Source organism: Ictidomys tridecemlineatus, chromosome 10 (assembly GCF_052094955.1).
Source record: "Ictidomys tridecemlineatus isolate mIctTri1 chromosome 10, mIctTri1.hap1, whole genome shotgun sequence".
Classification (NCBI taxonomy): domain Eukaryota; kingdom Metazoa; phylum Chordata; class Mammalia; order Rodentia; family Sciuridae; genus Ictidomys; species Ictidomys tridecemlineatus.
In genome coordinates, this window is record NC_135486.1 from 52,541,584 (window position 1) to 52,569,517 (window position 27,934).

General features: G+C 33.4%; 1 protein-coding gene across 22 annotated transcripts in view; it reads right to left on the reverse strand.

Annotated features, from left to right (window-relative positions):
* Cdc42bpa (CDC42 binding protein kinase alpha) overlaps positions 1 to 27,934 on the reverse strand; it is a 311,232-nt gene that overhangs the window by 83,180 nt on the left and 200,118 nt on the right. For all 22 annotated transcript variants that reach the window (XM_040277554.2, XM_040277548.2, XM_040277549.2 and 19 more), the window contains 3 exons: positions 23,663 to 23,910; positions 13,946 to 14,051; positions 7,888 to 8,012 (listed from right to left, as the gene is read on the reverse strand). In XM_040277554.2, coding sequence (XP_040133488.1) covers positions 7,888 to 8,012; positions 13,946 to 14,051; positions 23,663 to 23,910 — 479 coding nt within the window. The remainder of the gene's footprint in view (positions 1 to 7,887; positions 8,013 to 13,945; positions 14,052 to 23,662; positions 23,911 to 27,934) is intronic.

Sequence of the window (27,934 nt, forward strand, 5' to 3'; positions counted from 1 at the left end):
TTTGATAAATTCCTTAAGTCATAGGATCTGCCAAGATTGAATCAGGAAGATACACACAACTTAAACAGATCAATATCAAGTGAGGAAATAGAAGAAGCCAACAAAAGACTACCAACCAAGAAAAGCCCTGGACCAGACAGAAACAGCAGAGTTTTACAAGACCTTTAAAGAAGAACTAATACCAATACTCTTCAATCTATTTCAGGAAATAGAAAAAGAGGAAGTACTTCCAAATTCATTCTACGAGGCCAATATCATCCTCATTCCAAAACCAGACAAAGAAAAGAAAGAAAACTTCAGACTAATATCTAATGAATTTAAATGCAAAAACATATCAAGAAGATCATGCACCATGATCAAGTGGGATTCATCCCTGGGATGCAAGTTGGTTCAACATAGGAAAATCAATAAATGTAATTCATCACATCAATATACTTAAAGATAAGAACCATATGACCATCTTGATCCAGAAAAAGCATTTGACAAAACACAGCACACCTTTATGTTCAAAACACTAGAAAAGCTAGGGATAACAGGAACGTACCCCAACACTGTAAAAGCTATCTACACTAATCCTCATCCAGAAAAATTGAAGGCATTCCCTCTAAAATCTGGAACAAGACAGGGATGCCCTCTCTCACCACTTCTATTCAACATAGTTCTTGAAGCACTGGCCATAGCAATTAGACAGATGAAAGAAATTAAAGGAATAACTATAGGAAAAGAAGAACTTAAACTAGCATTATTTGCTGATGATATGATTCTATACCTAGAAGACCCAAAAGGCTCTACCAAGAAACTTCTAGAATTAGTAAATGAATTCAGCAAAGTGGCAGGACATAAAATCAACACCCATAAATCAAAGGCATTCCTGTATATCAGTGACAAATCCTCTGAAATGGAAATGAGAAAAACTACCCATTCACAATATCCTCAAAAAAAAAAAAAAAAACACTTGGGAATCAACAATAGAGGTGAAAGATCTATACAATGAAAACTATAGAACCCTAAAGAGAGAAATAGAAGAAGACCTTAAAAGACAGAAAGATATACCTTGCTTATGGATAGGTAGAATTAATATTATTAAAATGGCCATATTACCAAAAGCACTTTACAGATTCAATGAGATTCCAATCAGAATCCCAATAGCATTCCTCACAGAAATAGAAAAAGCAATTATAAAATTCATCTGGAAAAATAAGAGACCCACAATAGTTAAAGCAATTCTAAGCAGAAGAAGATATACAATCAATCAACAAATACACGAAAAAATGCTCACCATCTCTAGCAACCAGAGAAATGCAAATTAAAACTACTCTAGGATACCATCTCACTCCAGTACGAATGGCAGCCATTATGAAGTCAAACAACAACAAAGGCTGGCGAGGATTCAGGGGGAAAAAGGTACACTCATATATTGCTGGTGGGACTGCAAATTGGTGCAGCCAATTTGGAAAGTAGTATGAAGATTCCTTGGAAAGCTGGGATGGAACCACCATTTGACCCAGCTATAGCCCTTCTTGGTCTATACCCAAAGGACCTAAAAACAGCATACTACAGGGAAACAGCCACGTCAATGTTTATAGTAGCACAATTCACAATAGCTAGACTGTGGAGCCAACCTAGATGCCCTTCAATGGATGAATGGATTAAAAAAATGTGGCATTTATACACAATAGAATATTACTCAGCACTAAACAATAACAAGATCATGGCATTTGCAGAGAAATGGATGGCATTAGAGCAGATTATGCCAAGTGAAGTTAGCCAATTGCAAAAAACCAAATGCTGCATGTCTTTTCTAAGGGGGTGACTCAAATTGGGGTAGGGAAGAAGAGCATGGGAAGAAGATTACCTCTAGATAGGGAAGAAAGGTGGGAGGGAAAAGAAGGGAGAAGGGGAATTGCATGGAAAGTGGAAGGAGACCCTCATCGTTATACAAAATACATGTATGAAGATGTGAGGAGAAAAAGAATAGTGTCACCTTAGATTGGGTAGATAGAAATGAGGGGAGGAGAGGGGAGGGAATGAGGGGAAAGGAAGGATAGTAGAATGAAACAGACATTATTATTATTACTGTGTGTATATACGTGACTGCATGACCAATGTGATTCTGCAATCTGTACACTCAGAAAAATGAGAAATTATATCCCATCTAATTCAAATGTATGATATGTCAAGGTCATTGTATTGTCATGTGTAACTAATTAAAACAAATAAAAAATTTTTAAATAAATAAGCAATAGAGATTTAATGATGTTCTTAAGTAACTTCTTTCCAAAGGTCTATCACATGCCATGACCTGTCAACAGATGGGAAGAGGTTCACAAATCAGTTACACACAAATTAAAGCTGGCAGAATATGACAGAAAATAATTAAGATCAAATCCAAAATTAATGAAATAGAAAATAGAAAAAAATAGGAAAAAAATCAATGCAACAAGGAGTAGATTTTTGGAAAAAACAAGCAAGATTGATAAACCTTTATACAAACTAAACAAAAGAAAGAGAAAAAAGATGCAAATCAAGAAGCTACACAGACATTTATGAAGTCCAGGGAATCATTAGGAACTATTTTGAAAACTTATATTTCAATAAAATGGAAAATCTAAAAGATACTGACAAATTTCTAGACACCCTGACCTTCCCAAATTGAATCAGGCTATAGAAAACCTAAACAGACCAAAATCAAGCAACAAGATTGAAACAGGAATAAAAAGCCTTCCAATAATGAAAAACTTGGGAACGATGGATCCTTGGCTGAGTTCTACCAGACCTTCAAAGAACTAATGCCAATCCTTCTAAATTTTTTCCATGACATAGAATGTGAGGAAACACTCCCAAATTCATTCTATGAAGCCTGTATGCCCTGATTGCAAGACCAGATAAAGATATATCAAGGAAAGAAAACTACAGACCAATACCTCTGATGAACACAGATGCAAAAATTCTTAAGAAAATATTAGCAATTAGCATTCAAAAAGATATTAAGAAGATTGTGCTCACTGATCAGGTGTTGGATTCATCCCAAATTTGCAAGGTTGGTTCAACATATGCAATTAAACAAATATAATTCATTACATAAAGAGAATCAAGAGAAAAAAATGAAATGATCATCTCAATAAATGCAAAAAAAAGGTCTTTGACAAAATCCAGCACCCATTCATGCTAAAAACAGTGAGGAAACCAGGTATAGAAGGAACTTAATATCATAAAAGCTATATGACAAAACCAAAGACAACAACATACTAACTGAAGAAAACCTAAAAGAATTTCCTCTAATATCAAGAATAAGAAAAGGATATTCAATCTCACACATTCCTATACAATATAGTTACTGAAATGCTAGTCAAAGCTAACAGGCAAGAGAAGGAAATTGAAAGGATAAAAATAGGAAAAAGAAGAAATCGAATTACCTCTGTTTGCTGATAACAGGATCCTATATATAGAAGATCTAAAAAACTACCAGAAGACTTCTAGAATTCACAAACAAATTCAGCAAAGTAGTAGGATATAAGATCAACATACATAAATCAGTAGCTTTCCATATACTCAAATAATGAATCTGCTGAGAGAGAAATCAGGAAAATTCCATTCACAATAAACTAAAAAATGAATAAATAAAAACGTGGGGATAAATCTACAGAGGTGAAAAACCTATAAAATGAAAATTATACAACACTGAAGAAAGAAATTTAAGAAGACCTTAGAAGATAAAAAGAATGCCCATGTTCTTGGTAGGCCAAATTAATGTTGTCAAAGAGTCACATTAGTGAAAATCATCTACAGATTCAATGTTATCCCTGTCAAAAAAAAAATGATATTTTTCAAAAAACTAGAAAGAAAAACAGCCCTAAACTTCACAGAGAAGAATAAAAGACCCAGAATAGCCAAAGCAATCCTGAGCAATAACAGCAAAGCTGGAGGCATGGGAGCACCTTATCTCAAATTATACTGTAGAGCTACAGTAATGAAAAAACAGTATGGTTGTGGTATAAAAACAGATATGAAGACCAATGGAATAGAAGATACAGAGACAAATGCACACATATACAGGCATCTGATCCTTGACAAAGTTTCCAAAAATATACACTGGATGAAAGATAGCCTTTCTAAACAAATAGTAATGGGAAAACTAGATATCCAGAGGTAGATAAATGAACCTGGATCCCTGTCTTTCACCCTACACAAAAATCAACTCAAAGTGGATCAAAGACCTAGGAAGTAGACCAGAATACTACACCTGCTAGAAGAAACACAGGATCAGCACTCTACCATATTTATACAGGCACCAACTTCCTTAAAAGACTCCAAAAGCTCAAGAAATAAAACCAAAAATCAATAAGTGGATAGCATTAAATTAAAAAGCTTGTATACAGTAAAGGAAATAAGAGTGTGAGGAGGATCCTAAATACACTAAGTTATAGTCCATGAATTTATATGCCAAAATATACTCTACTGTCATGTATATCTAAAAAGAACAAATTTTTAAAAAGAAAAGAAAAAAAGTGAGGAGGGAGCCTATATAATGGGAGAAAATCTTGTTGCCAGCTACTCTTCTGACAGGAGATTAACATCCAGAATACAAAAGAACTCAAAAAGCATAACACACACATAAAAAAAAAATAACCCAATCAACAAATGGGCAAATTATCTAAAAAGAAATTTCTCAAAAGAAGAAATGCAAATAACAAATAAACATTAAAAGAAAAACATAGCAAATCAAAATTGCTATGGTTTGGATATGAGGTGTCCCCCAAAAGAGTTCATGTTAGTGAAATGATTAGATTTTTCAAGCTGTCACCTATTTATAAGTAGGTGGGGCATGGCTGGAAAAAGTAGATCACTGCAGGTGTACTGGGAACTGTATTTTCTTCCTGGCTCCTTGCTCTCTGTTTGCCATTTGCTACGGGCTGAGCAGCTCTCCTCCACCAGGACTTTCTGCCATGATGTTCTGCTTCACTTCAGAGCCACAACATAGAATTAGCCAGCCATGGACTGAAACTCACAAACTATATACCTCAAATAAACTTTTCCTCCGGTTGTTGTTCTCCAGTATTTTGGTTACAATGACAAAAGGTGACTAACATAAAACTACACTAAAACACTGAGTATACAAATAATAATTGCTGGTGAGAATGTGTGGAAAAATGTACACTTATACACTGTTGGTAGGACTGAAAAGTAGTAGACTGCTTTGAAAAACAATATGGAGATTCCTCAAACATAGTATCACCATGTATTCTAACTATCTCACTCCTTGGTATTAATCCAAAAAGTCTAAAATCAGCATACTAGAGTGATTCATGCATACCAATATTTATAGGACTGCAATTTACAACAGGTAAGTTATGGAACAACCTAGGTCCCTGTCAATAGACAAATGGATAAAGAAAATGTGGTATATATACACAATGGAGTTTTACTCATTCATAAAGATGAATGAAATTATATCATCTGTAGGTAAATGGATAGAATTGGAGAACATCATGGTAAGTAAAATAAGCCAAAGGTCAAATGTTTTCTTTCATATGAGGAAGCTAGACAGGGAAAAAAAGGGAATTAAATGTGTATGTATGTGGGGCTGAATCTCATAAAAATATACAAGGGAGACTGTTTGGTTTGGATATGAGGTTTTCTCCTCTAAGCTCAAGTGTTAAGCAATGCAGGAATGTTCAGAGATGAAATGATTATATTATGAGAACTTATAGCATGATCAGTAGATAAATACATTTGATGGATTAACAATTTGAATGTATTACTAGAGGTAACCTGTAGGCAGGAAGGGCATGGCTGGAGTAAGTAGATGGCTGGAGGAAGTAGGTCACTGGGAGCATGTCCTTATGGATTATATTTTGTCCCCGGCTCCCTCCATGTTCATATTCATTCTCATTCATTCTCTCTCTCTCTCTCTCTCTCTCTCTCTCTCTCTCTCTCTCTCTCCTCCCTCCCTCCCTCCCTCCCTCCCTCCCTCCCTCCCTCCCTCTCTCTCTCTCTCTCTCTCTCTCTCTCTCTCTCTCTCCCTCTCTCCCTCCCCCAACACCCCCTTCCTGGCTGCCACGGGCTGAGCAGTTTTCTTCCACCATGCTCTTCTGCCTTATCTCAGGCCCACACTGATGGAATTGGCTGACTAGCAACTGAACTTCTGAAACTGTGAACCAAAATATATTTATCCTCCTCTAAGTTGTTCTTGTCAAGCATTTTGATCATGACAACAAAAAGCTGCCTAACACAGAGATCAATAGAATAGAGGAAGGGGACTGAGAGGGAGAGCAAGGGGAAGAACTGGGAAATGAAATCTACAAAATTATGCTATGTCCATGTGTGAATATACCACTTATATATATACACTATAATACAACAATTAAACAAATGGTTAACAACAACAATAACCACAGAAGGGAGATATGTAGAGCAAACAGATCAGGGTGAGAAAGGCGGAGAGGGATAGGGAAAGTACTTGGGAATGAGACTGATCAAGTTAAGTGCATGTATGAATAAGACAAAATGAATCTCACTACTGTTTACAATTAAAATGTACCAATTAAAAGGATAAAACAAATATTACGACATTGGATACAACGGAAAGACAGAAGAAGATATATAAGAGTTCTTTTTTAAAAAAAATTACTTATTTTTATTCTTTTTAGTTATACATGACAGTAGAATGTATTTTGACATATATACATGGAATATAACTTATTCTAATTAGGATCCTATATTTGTGCTTGTACACCATGTGGAATTACCCGGGTTGTGTATTCAAATACAAGGATAGAAAAGTTCTGCCTGATTAATTCTCCTGTCTTTCAACATACAGTTCTAAAGAACTTGGGAGAGAGGACATGTATCACAGACTAATTAGTAACCTAGATTTTGAGTTAGACCTGGTTTCAAATCCTGGCTCTGCTCTTACCAGTTGTGCAAGTTTGGACACGTCACTAATGCCCTCTAACTTTGTTATCTACCTACAAAATAGGGATGATAATAATACCTATCATACGGAATTGTTGTGATAACTAAATGAAAATATACATGAATTTTTAGCTTCATGCCTAAATGATAATTGTTAGCTGAAGAGTTCTATAATTAAGCAAAACCAAATACTCAGTCATTGAGCAAAATTATTAAAAAAATACTTTATTAAAAATAAAAATTAAAAAAGTGTTCATTCACTTTTGATTTTATTTAAGAAGGCTACTAATCTGAAAAAGTAAGGAAAATGGAAAAAATGCTTGAACCAAAATAAAAGCAAAGGAAATTAAAATTTCCAAGTAATTGTTTTATAGATACATAAAGAAACTATTTGTTTTGACAGAAAGCAAACATCTATTATATTCCAATAATGGTTAAAAAATTAGGGCACCTATTTTTATTAGGAAATAAAGTCCTCGTTGGATTCCACTTTATCCATATATATAAAATATGTAAATTTTGACAAGCATAATAATGATCATTTAATGAATTAATACAAAGGTTACTATAACTTAATAATAATTTTAAAAAGAGTCCTGAGATATTAGGGAACTGTTGATTAAACTGTAACCATAAAAAGTTTTAAAAATGCCATGTATGAATTAATATGTTATACTAATGAGCACAGAGCTACCAGTTTCTAAATTTTTCTCAGGCTATTTCTTAAATAATTTGTATATAGCTGTTTTGATCTTAGAAGCCTGTGCTATAGAGCTTGTGGATAAGATTCTAAGGGCCAACTCTGTCTTTAGAGGGGTTAACACTTTCTATTCTTAAAAAATATATATCAGATTTCAATAAAGCCATGTAAAGTTGGTATGAAGCATTTGCTGGAGTTGGGGAACAGAGAAACAACAGAAAACAGCAGAAACACAAAACATATTGAAAACACACATTAAAAAGAGAACTCACCACTGAATTATTTCCGTGATTTGGGCTTCCCAATGTGCAACTGATTCTTTCTTGTCTGCTATATCTTTCACCTCTTCTTCTAACTGTTGGTTGCGCATACTTAAATTCTCATACAAAGTAGTAAGCTGAAAGGCAGTTTTTAAAGTATGCATAACTTTTAGGACCAAGACTTCAAGGTGCTCAGACACCTATTATTACATCTGATAATTCCAATCTTCCACTCAAAAATTCTTGTCTTTTAATTATTACACATCTTCTGGTCACTGAATTTGCTAATAACAAGTACTCTGAATTCTCATGCTTCCTTTGCTTGTCCTTATACCCTACACTAAATCAGTTCTGGTTCTGTGAACATTCACATTTGTCAGAAGAATGTTAACATCATATCTCTTTGTTTCTTTGTGTCTCTCATTTGCAAATGTCTTTGTCATCTTTTTTTTTTTTTAAATCAAGTCATAAAGAATTTCAAGCACATTCAAAATGGGACAATACAAGTGAATGCCCATGAGCCTACCATCAATCTTGTTTCATTTATGCCCCTATTCTATTCCCCTTTTTCTTGTATTATTCTAAAAGAAATAACAGAAATTATATATTCACCCATATATAGATCTGAAAATAAGATATATATATATACATATATATAAAATAAGATATATGTATATATATATACACACACATACAAGATATATGTAAGATAAATTGTATATTCACTCATATCTGAAAATAAGGCTATATCTTTTAAAATATAATTATAATATTACCATACTTAAATTTAACAAGTATCATAATACAATCACGTTGGTATCAATTATTCAAATTTCCAGTTATTCAAAATTTGTTAAACTTAATCATGAAACCAATTAAGTAAATGCAATTTAATGGTTTGATATGTCTTTTTAAGTCTGTCTTACAGATTTCTATATAATACTTTTTAATTGTAACTTATTCATTAAAAAAAGTAGGTTGTTAAAAAAAAAGAAAGAAAGTAGGTTGTTCTGTGGAGTTTTTTTACATGCTGAATTTGTGTCTTCACTTTTGCTGCATACAACATTCTAAATTCCTTTTTCTTCTAGGTTCCTTCTCCCATCCCCTTTCTGTTGAGAAGTCAGCTTTCAGCTTTTTACTCCTTTGAATAGAATGAATCTTTCTTCTCTGATTGCTTTTAGGATTTTATGTTGATTGGTTGCTACTTTTCAGCAGTTCTGTGATTTGTCTACATGGTGTTTGGATTCTATCACCTTTAGGGTTTGTGACATTTCTTGAATTTGTGGTTAAATGTTTCTTAAAAGCTTTGAGAAATTATAGGCTATTAACTCTGCAAACACTGCTTTTGCCATTGTCTTTTTTCTCTCCTTCAGGGAAACCAAATATTTATTTATTAGTTCTTTTTATCATGTCCTCTACAGCTGGTATTCTGTTTTCTGTACTATTTTTTTAACCTGTCTGTATAATAGTATGTATTGTTTTTAAATGTACCAGTCCTTTATCTCTTTCCAATCTGAAATTTCCTATTACATATTTTGATCTTTTGATTTTTCAATTTTAGAGACTGTTTGATTTTTTTATATGGGCTGCAGAAGTTAAATTCTTCACAATGTTTTCTACTTTCTTGATTCATTACTTTAAAGTCCATTTGTGAAAATTCCATGCTGGAACTCCTTTGGGCTGTTTGCACTGGTGCCTATTTTTTTTTCCTCCCTTCCCATTAACACCTTTGTTTTTGCTGTTACATTTTTTTTCCTCTCCTGGATTTTAGTGTTTTGCTTATTTGCTATTATCCCTGGTAAGTTTTTATTTATGTTTTACACTTATTTTTACTGGATTTATTTATTTATTTTTCTTTAGATGCTATACCATTTAATACGAGCAGTATATTAGTTCCTCCATATCCTTGGTATGCCACCATTCTTGATTACAATAATCATTCTTGAGCATGTACATACAGCATTCTCACTGTCATTTTCATTTACATTTTCCTAATGACTTTGAACATTTTTTCATGTGCTTGTTATTCATACATCATCTTTTACAAAATGTCAATTCCATTTTTTTCTCTACATACTTAAAAAGATTGTTGGTAGGAATTGAGTTTTAAAATTTTTATATGTTGGGCTGGTATTGAGGCTCAGTGGTAGAGCACTTGGGTTTGATTCTCAGCATCACATATAAATGAATAAAATAGAGGTCCATTGACAACTTAAAATTAAAAAAAATTATATGTTATGAATAGAAGTATTTTTTTAATCAGATATACGATGTGGAAATATTTCCTCCCTACCTGTGCATGTCTTTTCATTTTCTTAATTGTTTTCGAATTTTGAAATTCAATGTATCATAGTTTTTCTTTCATAGATTGTTCTTTAAATGTAATTTTCTAACCCCCAAATCACAAAGATTTTCTCTTATATATTTCTTACATTTCAGTTGATGATGTATTTTGAGTTAATTTTAATCTAAGTTCATTTTTCCCCTCAAACATGGATATATAGGTGTTCCAACAACATGTGAAAAGACTATCCTTTTCTCATTGAATTATAACTGAACTGATTCTCCTGAGAAATCAATTCAGCATAAATATGAGGGTTTACATTCAGACTCATTTTTTTTGTTTCATTATTCCAATTCTAGAGGTTTCTTTTATTCCTATATATTTATATTAAGTATTAAGATTACATAGAATGAATCCTCCAAGTATAGGATATTTTCACCAAATATTTTGGCTTTTCTAGATCTTCTGTATAAATTTACATGTAAGCTCATCAATTCTAACAAAAAGCATACCAGAATTTTGACAGAAATGTTCTTGAATTCACTATAGTTCTATCTGGAGAGAATCTTAATAATGAGTCCACCAAGTCATTAACATAGTATATGGACATGTTTGGATAGTTCTCAATGCATTTCAGAAATATTTTCTAAATGATCTTCCTCTGGTCAATTCCAAGAGCTCTGAAATTGTTTCTTTGCTTTGTTTGTTTGTTTGTTTTGGTGGGGAGGATTCATCAATCTCTTCATGCTAGCACAACCACAATTCTACCAGTCATTTTTGAGAGTTGCAAATGCAGCATCTTCTCCTCACTGGTCCCTGCAACACATTCTTTTTTGATCACCACTGTTTCTGGCAGTCTTTCCAATTAATTTGTGGTTAGGGTGTCAGCAGGAAATTTGTAAGAGTAGGAAATGTAGACTTCCCATGCTATAGTAGAACAGTTACAGAGAGTTGTTTAAAACAAGTCAGAAAAAAGTTAACCTTTGCATTATTACTGAGTAAGCATGAACTCTGGAATATATTCAAGTCCCAAATCTGTGGTTAGGAAAACAACACAACTTTGACTTGGTATTTTCATCTATAAAGTGGCAAGAATAATAGAGCTTATTTTAGACAATTGTGGAAATGAGTTATATAAAATAAACTCAGAAGAAGACCTACATGTAATAAATTCTACCTAAGTATTAGTTCATTTTGCATGTTTGGAAGGTTTTACTATTTCTGTGTTGAAATATCTGACTTATAATATTTACAACTAGTAGTGCTCTTGAGATTTTAAGTAAAAAGGCATATTAAAAGAATGTATACATAACTGTAATTATGAAATAATATGAGTGTGGAAAATCTGGAAGGGAATATTATAAATTACAACAGTTGTTTTGCGCTGATGAAATTATATGTGACTTTCATGTTAAAAATTTTCTATATTTTTTGCAATGTTGCTTTTGTGTAAAATCATAATTGGAAAACAAGATATAAATTACATATTTTGTACTATAAAAACTATTTAATTTGGGCTGGGGTTGTGGCTCAGAGGAAGAGGGCTTACCTAGCATGCGTGAGCACTAATGTCCTCAGCAGCACATAAAAATAAAACAAAGGTATTGTGTCCACTCACAACTAAAAAATAAAATGTTTTAAAAAAACTTTAATTTTACTCTGGCATACATATAAATTTTATTTGCAAAAACTTTTCTGAAAATATCATTTGTTTGTTTCTATTTGTTTTTTTGTTATTTTTGAGGCTTAAAATGAGAAAATCTACTGTGTGTAACTTTCAACAGTAATAAATGTACAAGTCTGTTAAGAAGGAATCTAGTTTCCTTAAACCTGGTTCCCCATGGGATAGCTGGTAAAGCAATGGCAAATACATTTGTTGGTTATCATTCTTGGGAAAAATAATGAATTTAAAACAAACTGGAAAAATGAAGACATGGATAGATATGATGAAGTTGTGCAATGGAGTGAACTAAGAGTTAAGGAGAGAAGCAAAAATTAAGTAAGGGATCAGAAACAGCAGAGATTCACATGGAAGCAGAGATTCCAGATCTTTTTGTCAGGCTCCTGAAATCATTGTTATTGAATACTCGCCTACCATATGAATTTGCTCTCAAAGTAGGATTATATCCCATATCATACCTTAAAATTCATCAAGAAAAGGTAATGTTCTGTTTTTCATAATCCATCCCTCAGGCTTCTCTACAGATGCTAGGCCTAAATAAGTCCCCTCCTTATGGACATATTAGATTACCAAACAGTTTTAATTAAAAGAGTATTTAAAAATATATTTTTGGTAAACTCAGCAGAGCTTCATATTTAGTAACAAAATTAAACCAAGGACTGAATACAAAATTTGATCTATACTCAATTTGATTATTCTCCAGAGAATTTTTCTTATAGTGTAATAACATTTTTTTTAAACTAGGTAATTTGCTTAGAAGCACTACATGAAGTGGCTTTCTAGAGTTTGATTGTATATAATCTGTGTCTCAAGGTATTGCTTAAGAAAGTCTTAAAATTCTGTCATGCAGAAATGACATTAAATTTTGTAGTTATATTTGTCAAATACATAAAATAACAATTATGTAATCTATTCGGATAAAGTTCAAATATTGTTAGTCTTATTTTGATGAAAATAACTATGATGTATATAAAATAAAGTTCAGACATAATTCATGCTTTAAAAATCCATTTATGCTACTTATTCTTCAGCTACTTTTCATAGTTATTTTGTATGTCAGGTTTATAGGATTTTACAAGATGAACTAACAATATTCTTTCTCAAGGAATTTCCAATCAAACAAGCAAAATCCAATTTCTAAAGACCTTAAATGTTTCCTTAGCATTTTAAAATGTTAAATAATCACGAGGAAAGTAGTGATAGAAATAGAGTTATATAAAAATAAAAATTCAGAGAAAATGCAATTCTCTCTTTAGTCATGGTCTTTCAAGCTGTTATTAGAATAACTCATAACAGAACTTTTTTTTTTTAATGGACACAATACCTTTGTTGTATTTATTTATTTTTATGTAGTGCTGAGATCGAACCTAGTCTCACACGTGCTAGGCAAATGCTCTACTGAGCTACAACTCCAGCCCCATATAAAAATCCAGAAATCATTATAAAACTTGTAATTAATATTAGGATTTTTTACAACTGTTCAATAGGAATTGGGACATGAGCTGCAGAATGGCAGCGATATAAAAATCTGAAATAATAAATGAAAAAAAATTCCTTTAAGTATATGAAATTTTGTTTATAAATATGGCTAATTCTAAAGTCTAATAAATCTGCTTATCTTTATTTGAGACAAAGATTAGGCAGATTCAGTTTCTTTGGATTTCACTAACTCCTGGTATTATTTCTAGCTATTATCAGTTTTCCATTATAAATATAAAATTATAGCTATTAGAATTCTTGAGATTTGGCCTAACTGTCCCTGCTTTCACAAAGGGCCAATTTTCATTTAGCCTGAACATGACAAGCCATGACAGGGTAGTGATGAAAATAAGAGAGCTAAAAAGAGAATAGATAGAAAGTAAAATAAAGAATAGGATCAAAAATAAAGGGGACAAAGAATAAGATGAAACAAACAAAAGCAAAATGTTCTTTCAGAATATTCCTGTCACAAATGGGTACAAGAGAAAATTACCTGAACTGTATAAGCATTCAGCTTGTAAAGAAGACTATTAAACTAAAAATGTACACCAAACCAAATTATACCCACAATTTCTGTCACAGTGTTTAACATCTAACATATGCTCGAATGAGACTGACTCACTCACCTTATCAAGTTCACTTGTCAACTTTTTATTTTCTTCAGTTAGTAACACTTTTTCTCGTTCATACTGTTGTTTAAACTCATTTTCAAATTCTTCTCTTTCACTTTGACTAACCCAATTGAAAATATTAAAAAAAAAAAGAAACAGAGTCAAAGGTCAGCAGAAAACAAATTAGTTTTGCAAAAATTACATAACATACATAAATTCAGACTGAACTATAGGAACATTATTTACATACAACACAACATGTTCACATGCAATGAAAGGCCTAATAAAATACTTTCCAAGAATTTATTTATTTATTCCAATAGTTGCTGATTGGTTTATTAAATCACGTAACCAATATTTATAGAATGTCTAGTAGGTGCCAAGAAATAGTGAGCCCTACAGATAGGTTCTACTCTCACAGCAATGAAAAGTGAGTACATGAACTAATTTCAGATAAGTTCTATAAAGAAAATAAAATGAAAATGCTATACACACTATCTGGGGTGGGATGGCTAATATATATTATATATTTAGGGAAGATCCTATCAAGACTAATGAAATAAAATGTCAAAATGGAAGTAATACTTATCTTCTGCTTCATATTCATTAAAATTAATTCAAAGACAAATTAGTCTGAGTTCAAATTAGATACTTTTTTTGTGTGTATTTGTATCAAAATATCCTTAGAAAATACAAAGTCATGGGCCCTTCCTTAAGATTGGTCTAGTCACTTCCTAGTTTTACTAAAAATTGTATTTTACAGTCCTTGATAATATTTTGAAATAAACTTATATATGAACTCAGATATTTTTAAAAATTGACTTTGAAATAATTTCAGCCTTGTAGAAAAGGTATAAATATAGCGCAAAGAATTCTTGCATCCTCTTCACCCGGGTTCTCCAACTGTTAACATTTTACTTTATTTGTTCCATTACTCTGTGTGTTTAATGATTTCATTATTGTTGTGAACCACTGAGAGGTAGCTGCAAATATTACTTTCTTACCTCTAAATATCTAAATATCTCAAGATCAAGGGCACTCTCTAACATAAGCAACCCTCTGAATTAAAAGATTCACCCTTACCAGAACACTACTGTCTAAAACCACAGACCATAGTCAAGGTTTGGTGACCATCCCAACAATGTCTCCTTTTCTTATCTAGTACAGGAATCAACTGTATCTCTTCACTTTCCCTTGGTCTAGAACAGACCTCATCTTCTCTATCTCTCACAACTGTTTTTAGACTGCAGGCTTCTCATTGGGTGACCCCTCAACCTAAATTTGTCAGACTTAAATATTTCATCCTTGGCTGAAATATCACAAGAATAATGCTACACTCTTCTCAGTATATCCCATCAAGAGGGAGGGACAAATGTTGATATGCACAACAATGACCAAACCTTTTTTTTTTTTAAATAATCCCCCAAAATATTATTAAGCAGCAAATGGCTTAAGGCAGTGCAAGATGAATAAAGTTTTGGTTGATGGACTGATTTGTTTTAAAGAATTTATCAGAAAACAGATGAAACATACACTGCTAGGTTGAGTCCTAGAAGCTTGGACCCAATGGTGGCCTACAATCAATGAGTTTGAAGTGTGGAACCTCTCTGGCTTATAGTCAAGAGTCTGCTGGCTCAGGGAGATAAGAATGTTAAAGATTGGCTCTGTTGTGTGCTAACTGCTCAGCCACTCCCTGAGTACACTTGAAAACACTCCTTTTACCAAGGCATTAATAAATATATTAGTAAGAGGGAAGACTGGTATTCTAAAAAAGCATTGTGGAAGGTGTCCTCTGAATCTGCAGATGATACTATAAAATGTCACAACAGAAACTCTTCTACTAAAAAAATGATATTCCAGATTGGCTGTTGTACTCACTGATTTACTTAACTTACAGCTTGAATATTCCAATTTCCCTCAAAATTAAAAGTCACACTCGTGGGCTTTTAATCAATAGACTTGTCAGTTTAAAAGCACAACTTATTTTTTTTTTATTTGAAAATGTGGGCTGGGGTCATGGCTCAGTGGTAGAGCACTTGCCTAGCATGTGTGAGGCACTGGGTTGATCCTCAGCACCACATAAAAATAAATAAGTAAAACAAAGGACTATCAACAACCAATATTTTTTTTTCTAAATTCCCTATCTCACTAAATCACTAAACATAAATTATAATTTAATTTTTTTAAACTTTATTTAATTAATTTATTTTTATGTGGTGCTGAGGATCGAACCCTAGCCTTGCACATGTGAGGCAAGTGCTCTACCACTGAGCCATAACCGGAGCCCCAATTATAATTTAAATTTTAAATTCAAGGAAAACAAATCTTCTGATCACCAAGCAAATGTGTTACTGTGTTTTTTATTTATCTATAGTTCAAATGCATTATTTACAATTGTTTAGAACTCTAAAGTTAAACAAAGTAACTTCATGTAACAAGTATCACAGCCTCTGGGGATGGAGTTTCCCATGCTTTTTCTTTTGCTACCAAAACAATATAACTTCTTTTTCACAAAACCATGTCCTCCTTATTGGACTGGCATCAGGGATAAGACTGAGCTTTCAAATTTGGCACCCTGGATGGGACCTGAAAGCAGCCCCCACTACAGGTTTCTTAGGCAGGCCTGACTATCCAAGCAGCCCACTTCCTTGGTAGGATGCAAGGCACTGGTGAACTTGTTGAGAGACAACTGCCAGAGAGTTGAGAGACAAGTAAATTTCCCTCGGTTAAACCTGAGGAGCTATTCCTGTGAGTCAAGGAAGGAACTGAGGGACTGTCCCAGCAGCTGCCGAAGCTCCTTTTGCTTGGGGGAACTCTGCCTTCTCTCCCTGAACAATACAGGTTGCTCCATCTTGGTCCATTTTGAGAAAAAGGAAACCGAATGCAATAAAGCTGCAATACCCTTGGCCATCTGGTAAATCCCCTGGTGTGCACACCAAGACCCTTGACTCTACACATCTGGTTGCTCTTCATGGGAACATATAGTCCCTCTTTGTGGGGATAACTGTGGTGCTGCTGGTGTAGGAGTCATGGTTAAATGGGACTCAAGAATCCAGGGATTTTTACTCCTTTCTGGTCGGTTCCAGGTTCTCATTGTTTGTTGGCCTTGGGTTTGGGACCTTTTGGTTGTCTGTGGTTTTGTTTGTATCTGTTACTGCCTTTTTTTTGTACCAGGGATGGAACTCAGGGGCACTCAACCACTGAGCCACATCTCCAGCCCTATTTCATATTTTATTTAGAGACAGGGTCTCACTGAGTTGCTTAGCACCTTGCTTTTGCTGAGGCTGCCTTTGAACTTGTGATCCTCCTGTCTCTGCCTCCTGAGTCATTGGGATTACAGGACTATGCCACTGTACCCAGCTTGTTACTGCCCATTTTAAGACATGGGCAATACTGAGCTGATCCTATAGGTAATCTCTTGGAAAATATCTTGGCTGGTATATTTTAAAGGTTCCCATTTGTTTGCCATGGTTTTGGGAATCCTTCCTGGTTGTCCGCTTTTGTGTTTCTTTTTTTGTTCAATCTTGTAGATGAATTTGGTCTGTCAGAGGTAAAGGAAGTGGGAGAAATTCTGTATGTGCAGGTCTGTCCATTTTAAAGGTCCCTATCTGCTATGGTTTTGGAAATCCTCTCTGGTTGCCTCCTGTGTTTCTTTTTTTGTATCTGTTTCTAGCCCTTTAAGACATGTGCCATGCTACCTAGATCTTATCAGTGGTCTCTTGGGAAGAAAGATCTTGGCTGAATGGGCCACCTATAGGTCTGTCCAAGAGAAAGATGTTCTACATAACACAATCTGTTCTCTGGCCTTTGAATGTTTTTTCTGGATTATTATACAATCTTTCAGGCGGAGTTGGTCTGTCAGAAGTAGTATATAGAAGAGATTCTGTATGTATGAGCAATGATGAGTTGCATGATAAGGAGTCTTAACATTTAGAAATTAGGTTGACGATGCAAAAAGGCACTGCCTCTGGTGTGCAAGGATAGTAGGAAACCAGAAGAAAGGGTTAAAAAAAGATTTAAATCCTTTCAACCCAGTGATGGTAGTCCCCCTATTGTTTCTCAACTTGGCTCCATGTAGCTGAAGATCATCTCCCTGTGGGTCAGACACACTGGCCCTGGGCTAAGAAGAAAATTTTTAAAATCCTAGGAAAGTTGTCCAGGCTATAGAAAAATGGGCAAAGAGAATCTGGCCTCTGCCTTACCTTGTAGCCCATTTTTCCCACAGTGGTGGAGGCTGCTGGCTACAGAGGACAAGGTGGTAGGTTCCAGCACTATTAGCTTTATTTCCTGGATGCAGGAAATCTCCCCTTTTATCTGATGGAACACCCCAGTGAATATCAGGGGATATCCATCACTGGGACAGAGCAGTTCTTGCTGTAACAGTATCCTATCAAACTAAATGCATGGGGACACTGGCAGCCATAAACAACTGCACCCCAAAAAGAAAAACACAGAAACTAAAGTCAATCTGTTTTGTTGGTAGCTTCTGCAAAGGGATCTTCAAGGAAGACTGAAAAAAAGGATAGAAAGGGACTACTCCATTTAATATCAATATGCCTAGTGTAAGAAAAAAGGTACAAAAGGAGACTGCGTATGACTGACAGTGGGGAACTCACTTAAAGTTGATGGCATTTTAATGATTATAAGAGAGACAGGTCAGGCTCAAAAGTATCCTGCATTCCAATCTCTTAAATGCCTGAGTACAGGGGGTAAAAAAAGATTAAGGCACAGTTTTTTTTTTTTTAAATGGAAACTATTATTTTTTTTAAATATCTTTGTGTTTTTTATTTGTTTATTTTTATGTGGTACTGAGGATCGAACCCAGGGCCTCACATGCACTAGGTGAGCACTCTACTGCTGAGCCACAACCCCAGCCCAAAGAACAGTTTTTATATATGCCAGATTGTCTAATCCCTTTCCTGGGATGAAATCTGTTGAGTAAATTAAATACACAGATAACACTCATATAGATTTTTTCAGAATATGAATTTAAGAAAGGGTCTGAAATTAGAAAAGAGATATAAAAAATTATAAGTGTGGAAATATATTTTAGTATGAAAAATGAGAAGGTTAAAAAAAATTTCTGGATGAGAAAGTATTTTGTATGCTAAAATAATATTCTTGTGCTAAAGTCCAAGATGAAAGAGAGGACAAAACTAAGGATGTAAACAAGTTGTAGAATGTCTAAATAAGTTGCAGAAAGTTTGTGGAATGTAAATCTTAAAAAATTTGTGTATGTAATTAAATTGGCTATAATTAGCACAAAGTTATTTAAATTTTAACATACTGATATGAAGCAAAGTCTGAATCACTGATCTGCTCTTATCTATCAAGATAATTCTTTGTATGTATTAGGATTTATTACTTAGGGAAACTAAGTCTTAAAGGAATTAGGGTTTGTACCTGTTTTAAAGTCTTTTAAATGATTCATAACTGGTTAAGTAAAAAACTGTTATTTTAGGTTATAACAATATAGTTGATCCCCTAAATATGTGACTGGATATATGTATACATCTGAGAACCTTGTATGAGCCTTGTCTTTACACATATGTAAAAGTGTGTAAAAATGAAAGTTTATGTAGGTTTACCAGCAATTTAACCAATAAGTGCTCTTTTTTTCTATGTTTTATCTGACATAGAAGGGCCACACTACCATTTGAAGAACTGTCATATATCATCTTTTGCTTTGACTAAGTCTGTTTCTGATCATTAACACTTGTTTCCTAAATGTATAAGAGATTTAATGCATTTCTTTGATTTTTGCTAACCCGTGTAAAACTGTTATTATTGTTACTATACACTATTGTCTCTAAATTTTACTTTAAACTGTAATCCCAGCGGCTCAAGAGGCTGAGGCAGGTAGATAGCGAGTTCAGGAGCTAAGGTTGTAGCTCAGTGTTAGTGTTTGCCTAGCACGTGTGAGGCACTGGATTTGATCCTTAGTGCCACATATAAATAAATAAATAAAATGGATGTATCGTGTTTATCTAAAACTTTAAAAATAAATAAATAAATAAAGACTGCAAGTTCAAAGCCAGCCTCAGCAATTGAATGAGGCCTAAGCAAATTAGCAAGACCTTGTCTCAAAATAAAATATAGAAGAGGGCTGCGAATGTGGATCAGCAATTAAGCACCCCGGGTTCAACCTCTGGTACCAAAAAAATTTTTTTTACTTCAAAAGTTGAACTCAGTTAATATAAGGACATCTGTGTAACTGTGATGCTAAGCATTATGCTTCTTTAAATATTAGATGTATTTATGTTCTTCAAGTAAACAAGTCTTATTTTTAAAGCATATTTTGAATTTTATTTAAAGGTAAAGTAATGGAAATAAACAGGCTACATTTCCTTGAAATCGATCTTCAATGAGCCTATTTTGCCAGTTTACAATAATGCAAACACTATAGTCCTTGTTTAAGTTATAATAGATCTTCCTGTTTTTGACAAAATATAATAAGTAAAGTATCAAAGAAGGATGACACACAAGAAAAGAAATAAACAAGCCTTTTGAAATGTAAATCTTGTGAGAGTACTTCACCAAGTTGGTGTTCTCCAAACTAAAATTGTCTGCACCAATAGTCTCTTTCAGATTTATGCAGAAACAACAAATTTGGTTGGTATTTATTTATGTCAATTTTTACCATATTCTTTCTCATTACCTAATTGCTCCCCACCATACCAATACCTGGCTTCTGCCTCCATTACTTAAATAAAACCAAAACTGCTCTCTCAAAACTCACTATTGACTTAACTATTATCACATCCAATCTATTGTTGACAATGTTGTTCTTTCCTTCATGAACTGCTATCTTCTCTTGCCTTTGATGTTACCATACTTTCTGGACTTGTAGCCAACAACCTGGGCTTCTTTTTAGCTGTCTTTGTGAACTCCTTTCCTTCTGTTCTTCCCATAAATACCAGCACTTCTTGGAATTCTGTCTCAGGTGCTTGTCTCCTCTCTCTCTTTAAGTTCTCCCTGAGGTAGCTCATCAACCACAACATTTGCTTACAGTTATTTCTTATACTGAGGTCCTCTGAATCTACTTCTGAAGCTTTTACGGGCTTCAAACTATTGACTTAAAATCTCCACAAATGTATGTTCAAAACACCTCACATTCAACATGCCTAACTCAACAAGGGAGGTCAACACATAAACACGTTCCTACCTATGCTATTTATTGCTCTTACCTTAAAAAAAAAAAAAAAAAAACCAAGGATCAAGGTAACTTCTTTGACAGAAAATTCTCCTCCAGCTCCTCTCTTATTTCACCTCTTACTTTGGCAGTAACAACTCCAAGTACTAACAATTGTTATCTACACTGTTCCAATTGCTCTCTTTCAAGTCTTTCTTGATCCCACTGTGGGATGTTTGTCCCTATTTTTCCACTGACATTATTCTTATCAAAGTCACCAATGACCTTCATATTACTAAACTCAAATGCCACTGTGTAGTCCTTATTTTACCTGATTTGTACATCATTTTATTTGACATGTTGACAAGTTTCTTCAGCAGGCTTCCAGGATACTAAATTTGCTTGGTTTACTTCATATCATTTTGACTATTCTTTCTCCTTCCATTTTGCTAGTTCATCCTCATCTCCCAACTTCTAAAGATTGGAATGCCTCAGTGTTCAGTTCTAGAGTCTCCTTTCTATCTAAATGATTCTGTCTCCATGGCTTATATATCACGTGAATGATATTCTCAGAATTATATCTCCACTCCTGAAATCCAGGGTGCTCTATATATAAGCCTACTTCACATATCTACCTGAAGGTCAAACATCTGCAAGCCAGCCGATTAAACAAGCTCTTGATAATACACTCATCTTAAACTTGCTTCTCTTGTAGTCTTCCTGAGTGATAACTATAGTCTTCCAATTGCTCTTGTCAAAACCACAGGATCATCCTTGATTCTTTCTTTAGCTTTCATTCCATATCTAATCCATCAACCAATACCATTACCCTTTACCTTTAAAGAATATTGAAATTTGAACATTTCTAACTATCCCTTTTGCCACCAGCCTCAGCCTGAGTTATCATCTTTTGCCTGGATTATTACAACAGCCTTCTAGATAGTCTTATAGTTTGCTCTTATCTAATTCAGACTATTCTTAACCCAGGAGTCATAGTAATCCTGATGAGAAACAAGTTTCCTGAAGTAAACTACAATAAATCACCAATATATGACTTATAAGGCTTAAAAAAAACCCGACTCCTGTTATTTGACTCATTTCTAGTCTTCTTTGCCCTTGCCTATACTTAAGCCATACCAGCTTCCTACAAATTTTTTAATAGACTTATTCTTTGTGTATAATGATCTTCTCATACACCTTTTAAGCATTGACCTAAATTTCCTTAGTCTTAATTCAGAAATCACCTCTCAGTATATTTTCCCCTGGCATGTAAATATATACAAAACATATATAAACATATATAAAATATAATATATATCTGTCTATCCAGTCTATATATATTAAAATATATGTGCATGCATATGTATATACATATGTAATTTAATTTGTCCTCTTAATGCTTAATAGTCATTTCCTACTTTATTTTTTGTTTTTAACATTTATCATTATTTAATGTGTTCTACATTTTACTTCTTTGTCTTTTACCATACTAAAGGAAAACTCCATAAAGATCAGGATTTTCTTTGTCTGCTCGTTGCTATATCCTAGTATATACACCAATGCTTTGCACATAGTAGGTTCTTAAAATAATTTTATTGAGTCAATGAATGCACCAAACTGAATAAACTTGGGCTTCCAGTATAAGTTAAGAATGACAATTATATGTATCTAGTTGCCTAAAGTGTTTTTTTTGCTTATTTTGACAACATTGAGGATTAAACTCAGGAGCATTCTATCACTGATATACATTACCCAGTACTTTTTATTTTTTTATTTTGAGACAGGGTCTCACTAGGTTGCCCAGGCTGATCCTTGAACTTATGATATTCCTGCCTTAGCCTCTCAAGTCACTAGGATTGCAAGCATGTACCACTGTGCCTGAAATCCAGATATCTGAGCATTACGGAAAATTTCTCCTGTTCCCTCACTTCTCATAGCTGATCATTATGTCCTACATGTTCTGTCTTCTCAGCAGAACTTCTGAATCCATTCAATTCTCTCCCACTTCTCTATCACTACCTAACATCCATAATCTCGTTTCTCATGGCTGAACTCCTATACCTGTCTGCACTTTTCAAATCATTCTTTACCCATTATTAAGTGATCATTCAAATACAGAAATTAAAAATCATGCTTTGCCTTAAATAGCAAATGCATTACATTTATTCATGAGCTTGGCTTTATTTTCCTTGCAGACTCATTTTTTACCACTCCCTTCTATTTATGCTTCTATAATAATAAATAGCTTTCAGTTTCTGAACGTATTAGGCTCCACTTTTTCTTTGGATCTTAGCACATTCTGCAACCTCTGCTTGAACACTCTTCCCTTCCTACATCTTTTTACTTATTAGCTCTCAGCTAAGAATTAGTTTTGTCCAGAAATCCCAAATGTACCAAAATTACTTCTTGTGCCTGTGTGTGCTCCTAAACTTATTCCATTTGCTTTCCTACTACACTGTACTGTAATTTTCTACTTACTAATCTTAACTTTGGTGTCCTTGAGAACTAGGACATGCTTATTGCCTGTCTATCTCCAGCATTTTTCACAAAACAAATACCCAAATCATTTTTATTGAATGAATAAATAATGTGACTCATACCTTTCTCTCCTGGTTTTTTCCAGTTTGTCTTTTAAAACCATAATTTCTTTGTTGAGAGCAAGTTGCTGGCCTTCTGAATCATGCAGTTCTTTCTTCAGATTTTTAATCTCATTTGCATGTATTCCTTCTCTTTTAGATAATTCTTCTTCATAAAAGATACTTTTCTTTTCTAAATCAGTCTTTAGTTTGTTTATCTCTTGCTGATGTTCTATGCTGCAAACTCCAGGTGAATAACTAATTTGCTTTTGCTATAGAAGTAATAACACAAGATTAGTTCATCTATAATAAAATAATAACTCCTTTCTATAAGGGACTATGCACATAAATGTATATCATTTTTGCATATTCTCAAACAAAAATAATATTCTTTCTGTATTTAAAGCTATTATTTGTCAGTCATACATTGCAAATATTTTCCTTGGTTTACATTCCTTTATGGTCTGTGTGGTTTTTTTTTTTTTTTAGTCTTTATACCAAGATTTTGTATTTGTAATTCTTCTGCTGGTACTTATAAGATTTCTTATTTTACATTAAAATTTCTATGTAGAATTATTTTTGATGTATGAGTGAGGAAAAGTCTAAGTCTTTTATCTGATAAGAAACTGTTAGAAAGTTTTAATCATATTTGTGTCTCTAAAAAGATTAAAATAGGGGAGAGGACGATAAAGCTAGAATGTACAAAAGAAAAGAAAGGGGACTTCCGCATGATCCAGGGGAAAATGACAAAGGCCCAAACAAACACCTCCTTCATATTTATGCTAGAAAAAAATGGTAGACCTGTTGGTTTCAGGTAGGACATTAAGAAGGAGGAGAACTTTGGTTGGAATCCATATTTTTAAAAATTAGGCTGAAATGATAAAAGTCCAAAGATTCTTTTTGCTACAACCCAAAGGGTAGGCAAAAACAGACTAGATTATGACCATAAGATTTCCTGAGCTTTTAACTTCCAAAGCTCATACTTTGTTCTATCCTGACTATTTCTCAAAAAACTTTTAAAACTAAAAGAACCTATGTGTGTAGGTTTATAGACAACAAGTAAATAAAGAGATGGGGGCCTGTTCCTTTTTTGAAGGCACTGATAAGAGTTGTAAAACTGTTAATGGTGATTGATTTAAAGCTGAACAAAAATGTCCTGTCTCCTTCCTCTGTGAGGTATAAAAGGTAAAAATAAAAAAGGAGCTGATGTAGACCAGAGGAAACGGTCCTCTGCATATTTAACTATTTATTAAGAAAATACTTATCATGTGCTAGATACAAACTGTCCAGTTGTTTCTGAGACAGCCTGGCATGCAAAACTGCTTAAATTGAGAAGAAACAGAGCAAGTCAGATTCTTGCTTTCTTGCTTTTAAGCTTCTCTGTTAAAAAAAAAAAAAAGCTTCTCTCTAAAAATAAACGTATAGCACTAACTACTGACCTATACGACTCTTTTATTTTTCTAATCACCTAAGGAACACTTTAACCTTGCTTTTCTATTCAGTTAACTGTTGAGATGACAACAACATGCACAAAAAGTTTCAAGGAAAAATTCCCCTGAAATAAAAATCTAACAAAGATACCACCAATGAAAATTATAGATGTCTAACACTTATTGCTAAAATTACAAAAGAGCCAAATAAAATGTAGAAAAACAAAATTAAATTGTAAGTAAAAAAAAAACCAACAAGCTATGACAAAAGAATAGATTGCAGGTAATGAAATTAGTAAAGCAAACTTACTAATAAATGCATTATTTTGCAGATTAAATTATTTTCTAAGTGGTTACCCCAGCCCAAAACTAACTGGTAAAATATAATAATAATTCCAAATGCTACTCTTAAGTCCCACAATAAAAGCATTTTAAAAGTTCACTAAATCTTCTAATGTAAAAAAAAAAGTAGCAGTTTTATAATTTATGGTGAAACATCAGAAATATATAAAGAAAAAGGATGTCACCCATTACTATTCTTTTATAACATTGATTTTAAATACTGTCTGACAAGCATGTGAAACAGTTAACAATATTATAAAATGACATCACTATAATTCCCATTTAGTCGTTTACCCAGAAAATTAGAAAGTATTAAAATTGAGAAAGGTCAGTAAAACAGAAGGATATATAAGATAACACAAATCAGTAACATTTCTAGGTACTAAAATAAGCAACAAAAATTTTCAAAAGCAAAAACAAAAATCACCACATACTAATATATACATATTCAAGAAGAATATTCAAGATAATACTGAGAAATTTCCTAATGTATGAAAAACTATAAGTCTTTATAAAGGATATGAAAGATTTGAAAAAAAAATTAAGTCCCAAGTATTTGAAAGGAAAAAAATCACAATTGTCCATTCAATATTTTTCAAATTATCTCCTATGTAAAAAGTTCTTTTTAAATGTGGGGAGGAGTACAGTAGAATAGGAAGAGATGGAAATAAATGTTTCTAGTCTATGGACAAGAATAAGCTATTAAAAGTATCAAAGTCTTAGAAAAAATGGAAAAGAAGTGTGTGCAGGGGGGTTTTCTTTTCAGACATTAAAATATACTGAAAGTCTTTAAAAAGTATCATTGTAATATATCTCCTGCTCCAAAATAGTTTAATTCAACATATACAAATTCTTTAATCAATGATAAAGAAAATGAGGTGGGTGCGGTGGTGCAGGCCTATAGGCTGAGGCAAGAGGACTGCAAGTTCAAAGCTAGTCTCAGTAATTTAGTGAGGCCCTAAGTAACTTAGCAAGACCCTGTCTCAAAATAAAAAAATAAAATGGGGTGGGTATGTGGCTCAGTCTTGGTGGCTAAGCACTCCTGAGTTTCAATCCCTGAGGAGGGAGGGAGGGATGAAGGGAAGAAAGGAAGGAAGAAAAGGAGGGAGGGAGGGAAGGAAGGGAAGGGAGAAGGAGAAAGATATGAATAGATTAATTAATAAATGGAACTGGAATCAATCACCAGCTAGCAATATAAGAAAGAAAAGGTCTCATTTAATAACATACAGCAAAACAAATTCCAGATTAAATATTTAAATATTTTTTAAATCCCACAGAAACATCCAAAAAAAGGAGAATTAAATATGTATGGAAATTCTACAAAGAAAAGCACAAGCCAGGTTTTGAAGGAATAGAAGATACATCAAGAAAAAGATATAACAATTCTACTGGGGTGTGGTGGTGCATGCCCATAATCGCAGTAGATGGGAAGGCTAAGGCAGGAGGATTATGAGTTCAAAGACAGCTTCAGCAACTCAGTGAAACCCTGTCTCTAAATAAAATATAAAAAGGGCTGGGGATGTGGCTCAGTGGTCAAGTGCCCCTAGATTTAATTCCCAATACTTAAACAAACAAACAAATAAATGATTCTTGTATAATTTTTAAAATAAACCAGAACAAAACTCAAAGGCAAATGATAAACTGGTAAAGTTTCTAAAAGTCTAAGAAAAAGTAAAATTTTTACTCAGTAAAGAATTTATTCAAACTGTAAGTAAAAACATTAGAACTACAAATTAATTGGGCAAATAACTTAAAGATAAAATAATTAATAATCCATATAAACCAAGAAATGAAGAAAGCAGTAACAATTTTTGGGCCTCTCAAATTTACAAAGCTCTGTAGTATCTATGAAATACCTTTAAATAATCTACTAATCTACTAATTTCATTTCTAAGTGTCTTTTCTAAGAAAATAATGAACAGTACATAAAAGTGTTCATGGCAGTTAGGTGATTACAAAAGTAAAACCAAGGTATGTTTGAGAACTGACTATGTGAATATTAGTAAATAAAATGCTTAGCAGACTGTTGAGTTTTGAAAAATTACAACTGATACTGTTTGAATTATGTCTCCCCAAAATTTCTATGTTGAAGATCTAATCATGAGTACTTCAAATGTGACCTTATTTAAAAGTAGTGTCTTTCAGAGGTAATCAAGTTAAAACGAGGTCATTAGGGTGGTTCCAACTCCAATATGAATACCTCCCTTATAAAAAGGATACAAAGGCATGTACATAGGGAAAACATCATGTGAACATGAAGATAGAGATCAGTGTGGTATATCTACGAGTCAAGAATGCCAAAGAGTGCCAGCACACCATCAGAAGCCAACTCTGTCAGCACACTATGCTAACCTTCTAGCCTTCAGAACTGAGACAATAAATGTTTTTTTTAAGCCACCCACTCTGTGGTACTCTGTAATAGGATGCCTAGCAAAAACTAATAAAATAAGGTTTAACAAAACAAAACAAACTCTAGCAACATACAATTATTCTTTTAAAAACATTTTTATCGAAATTGATGTAT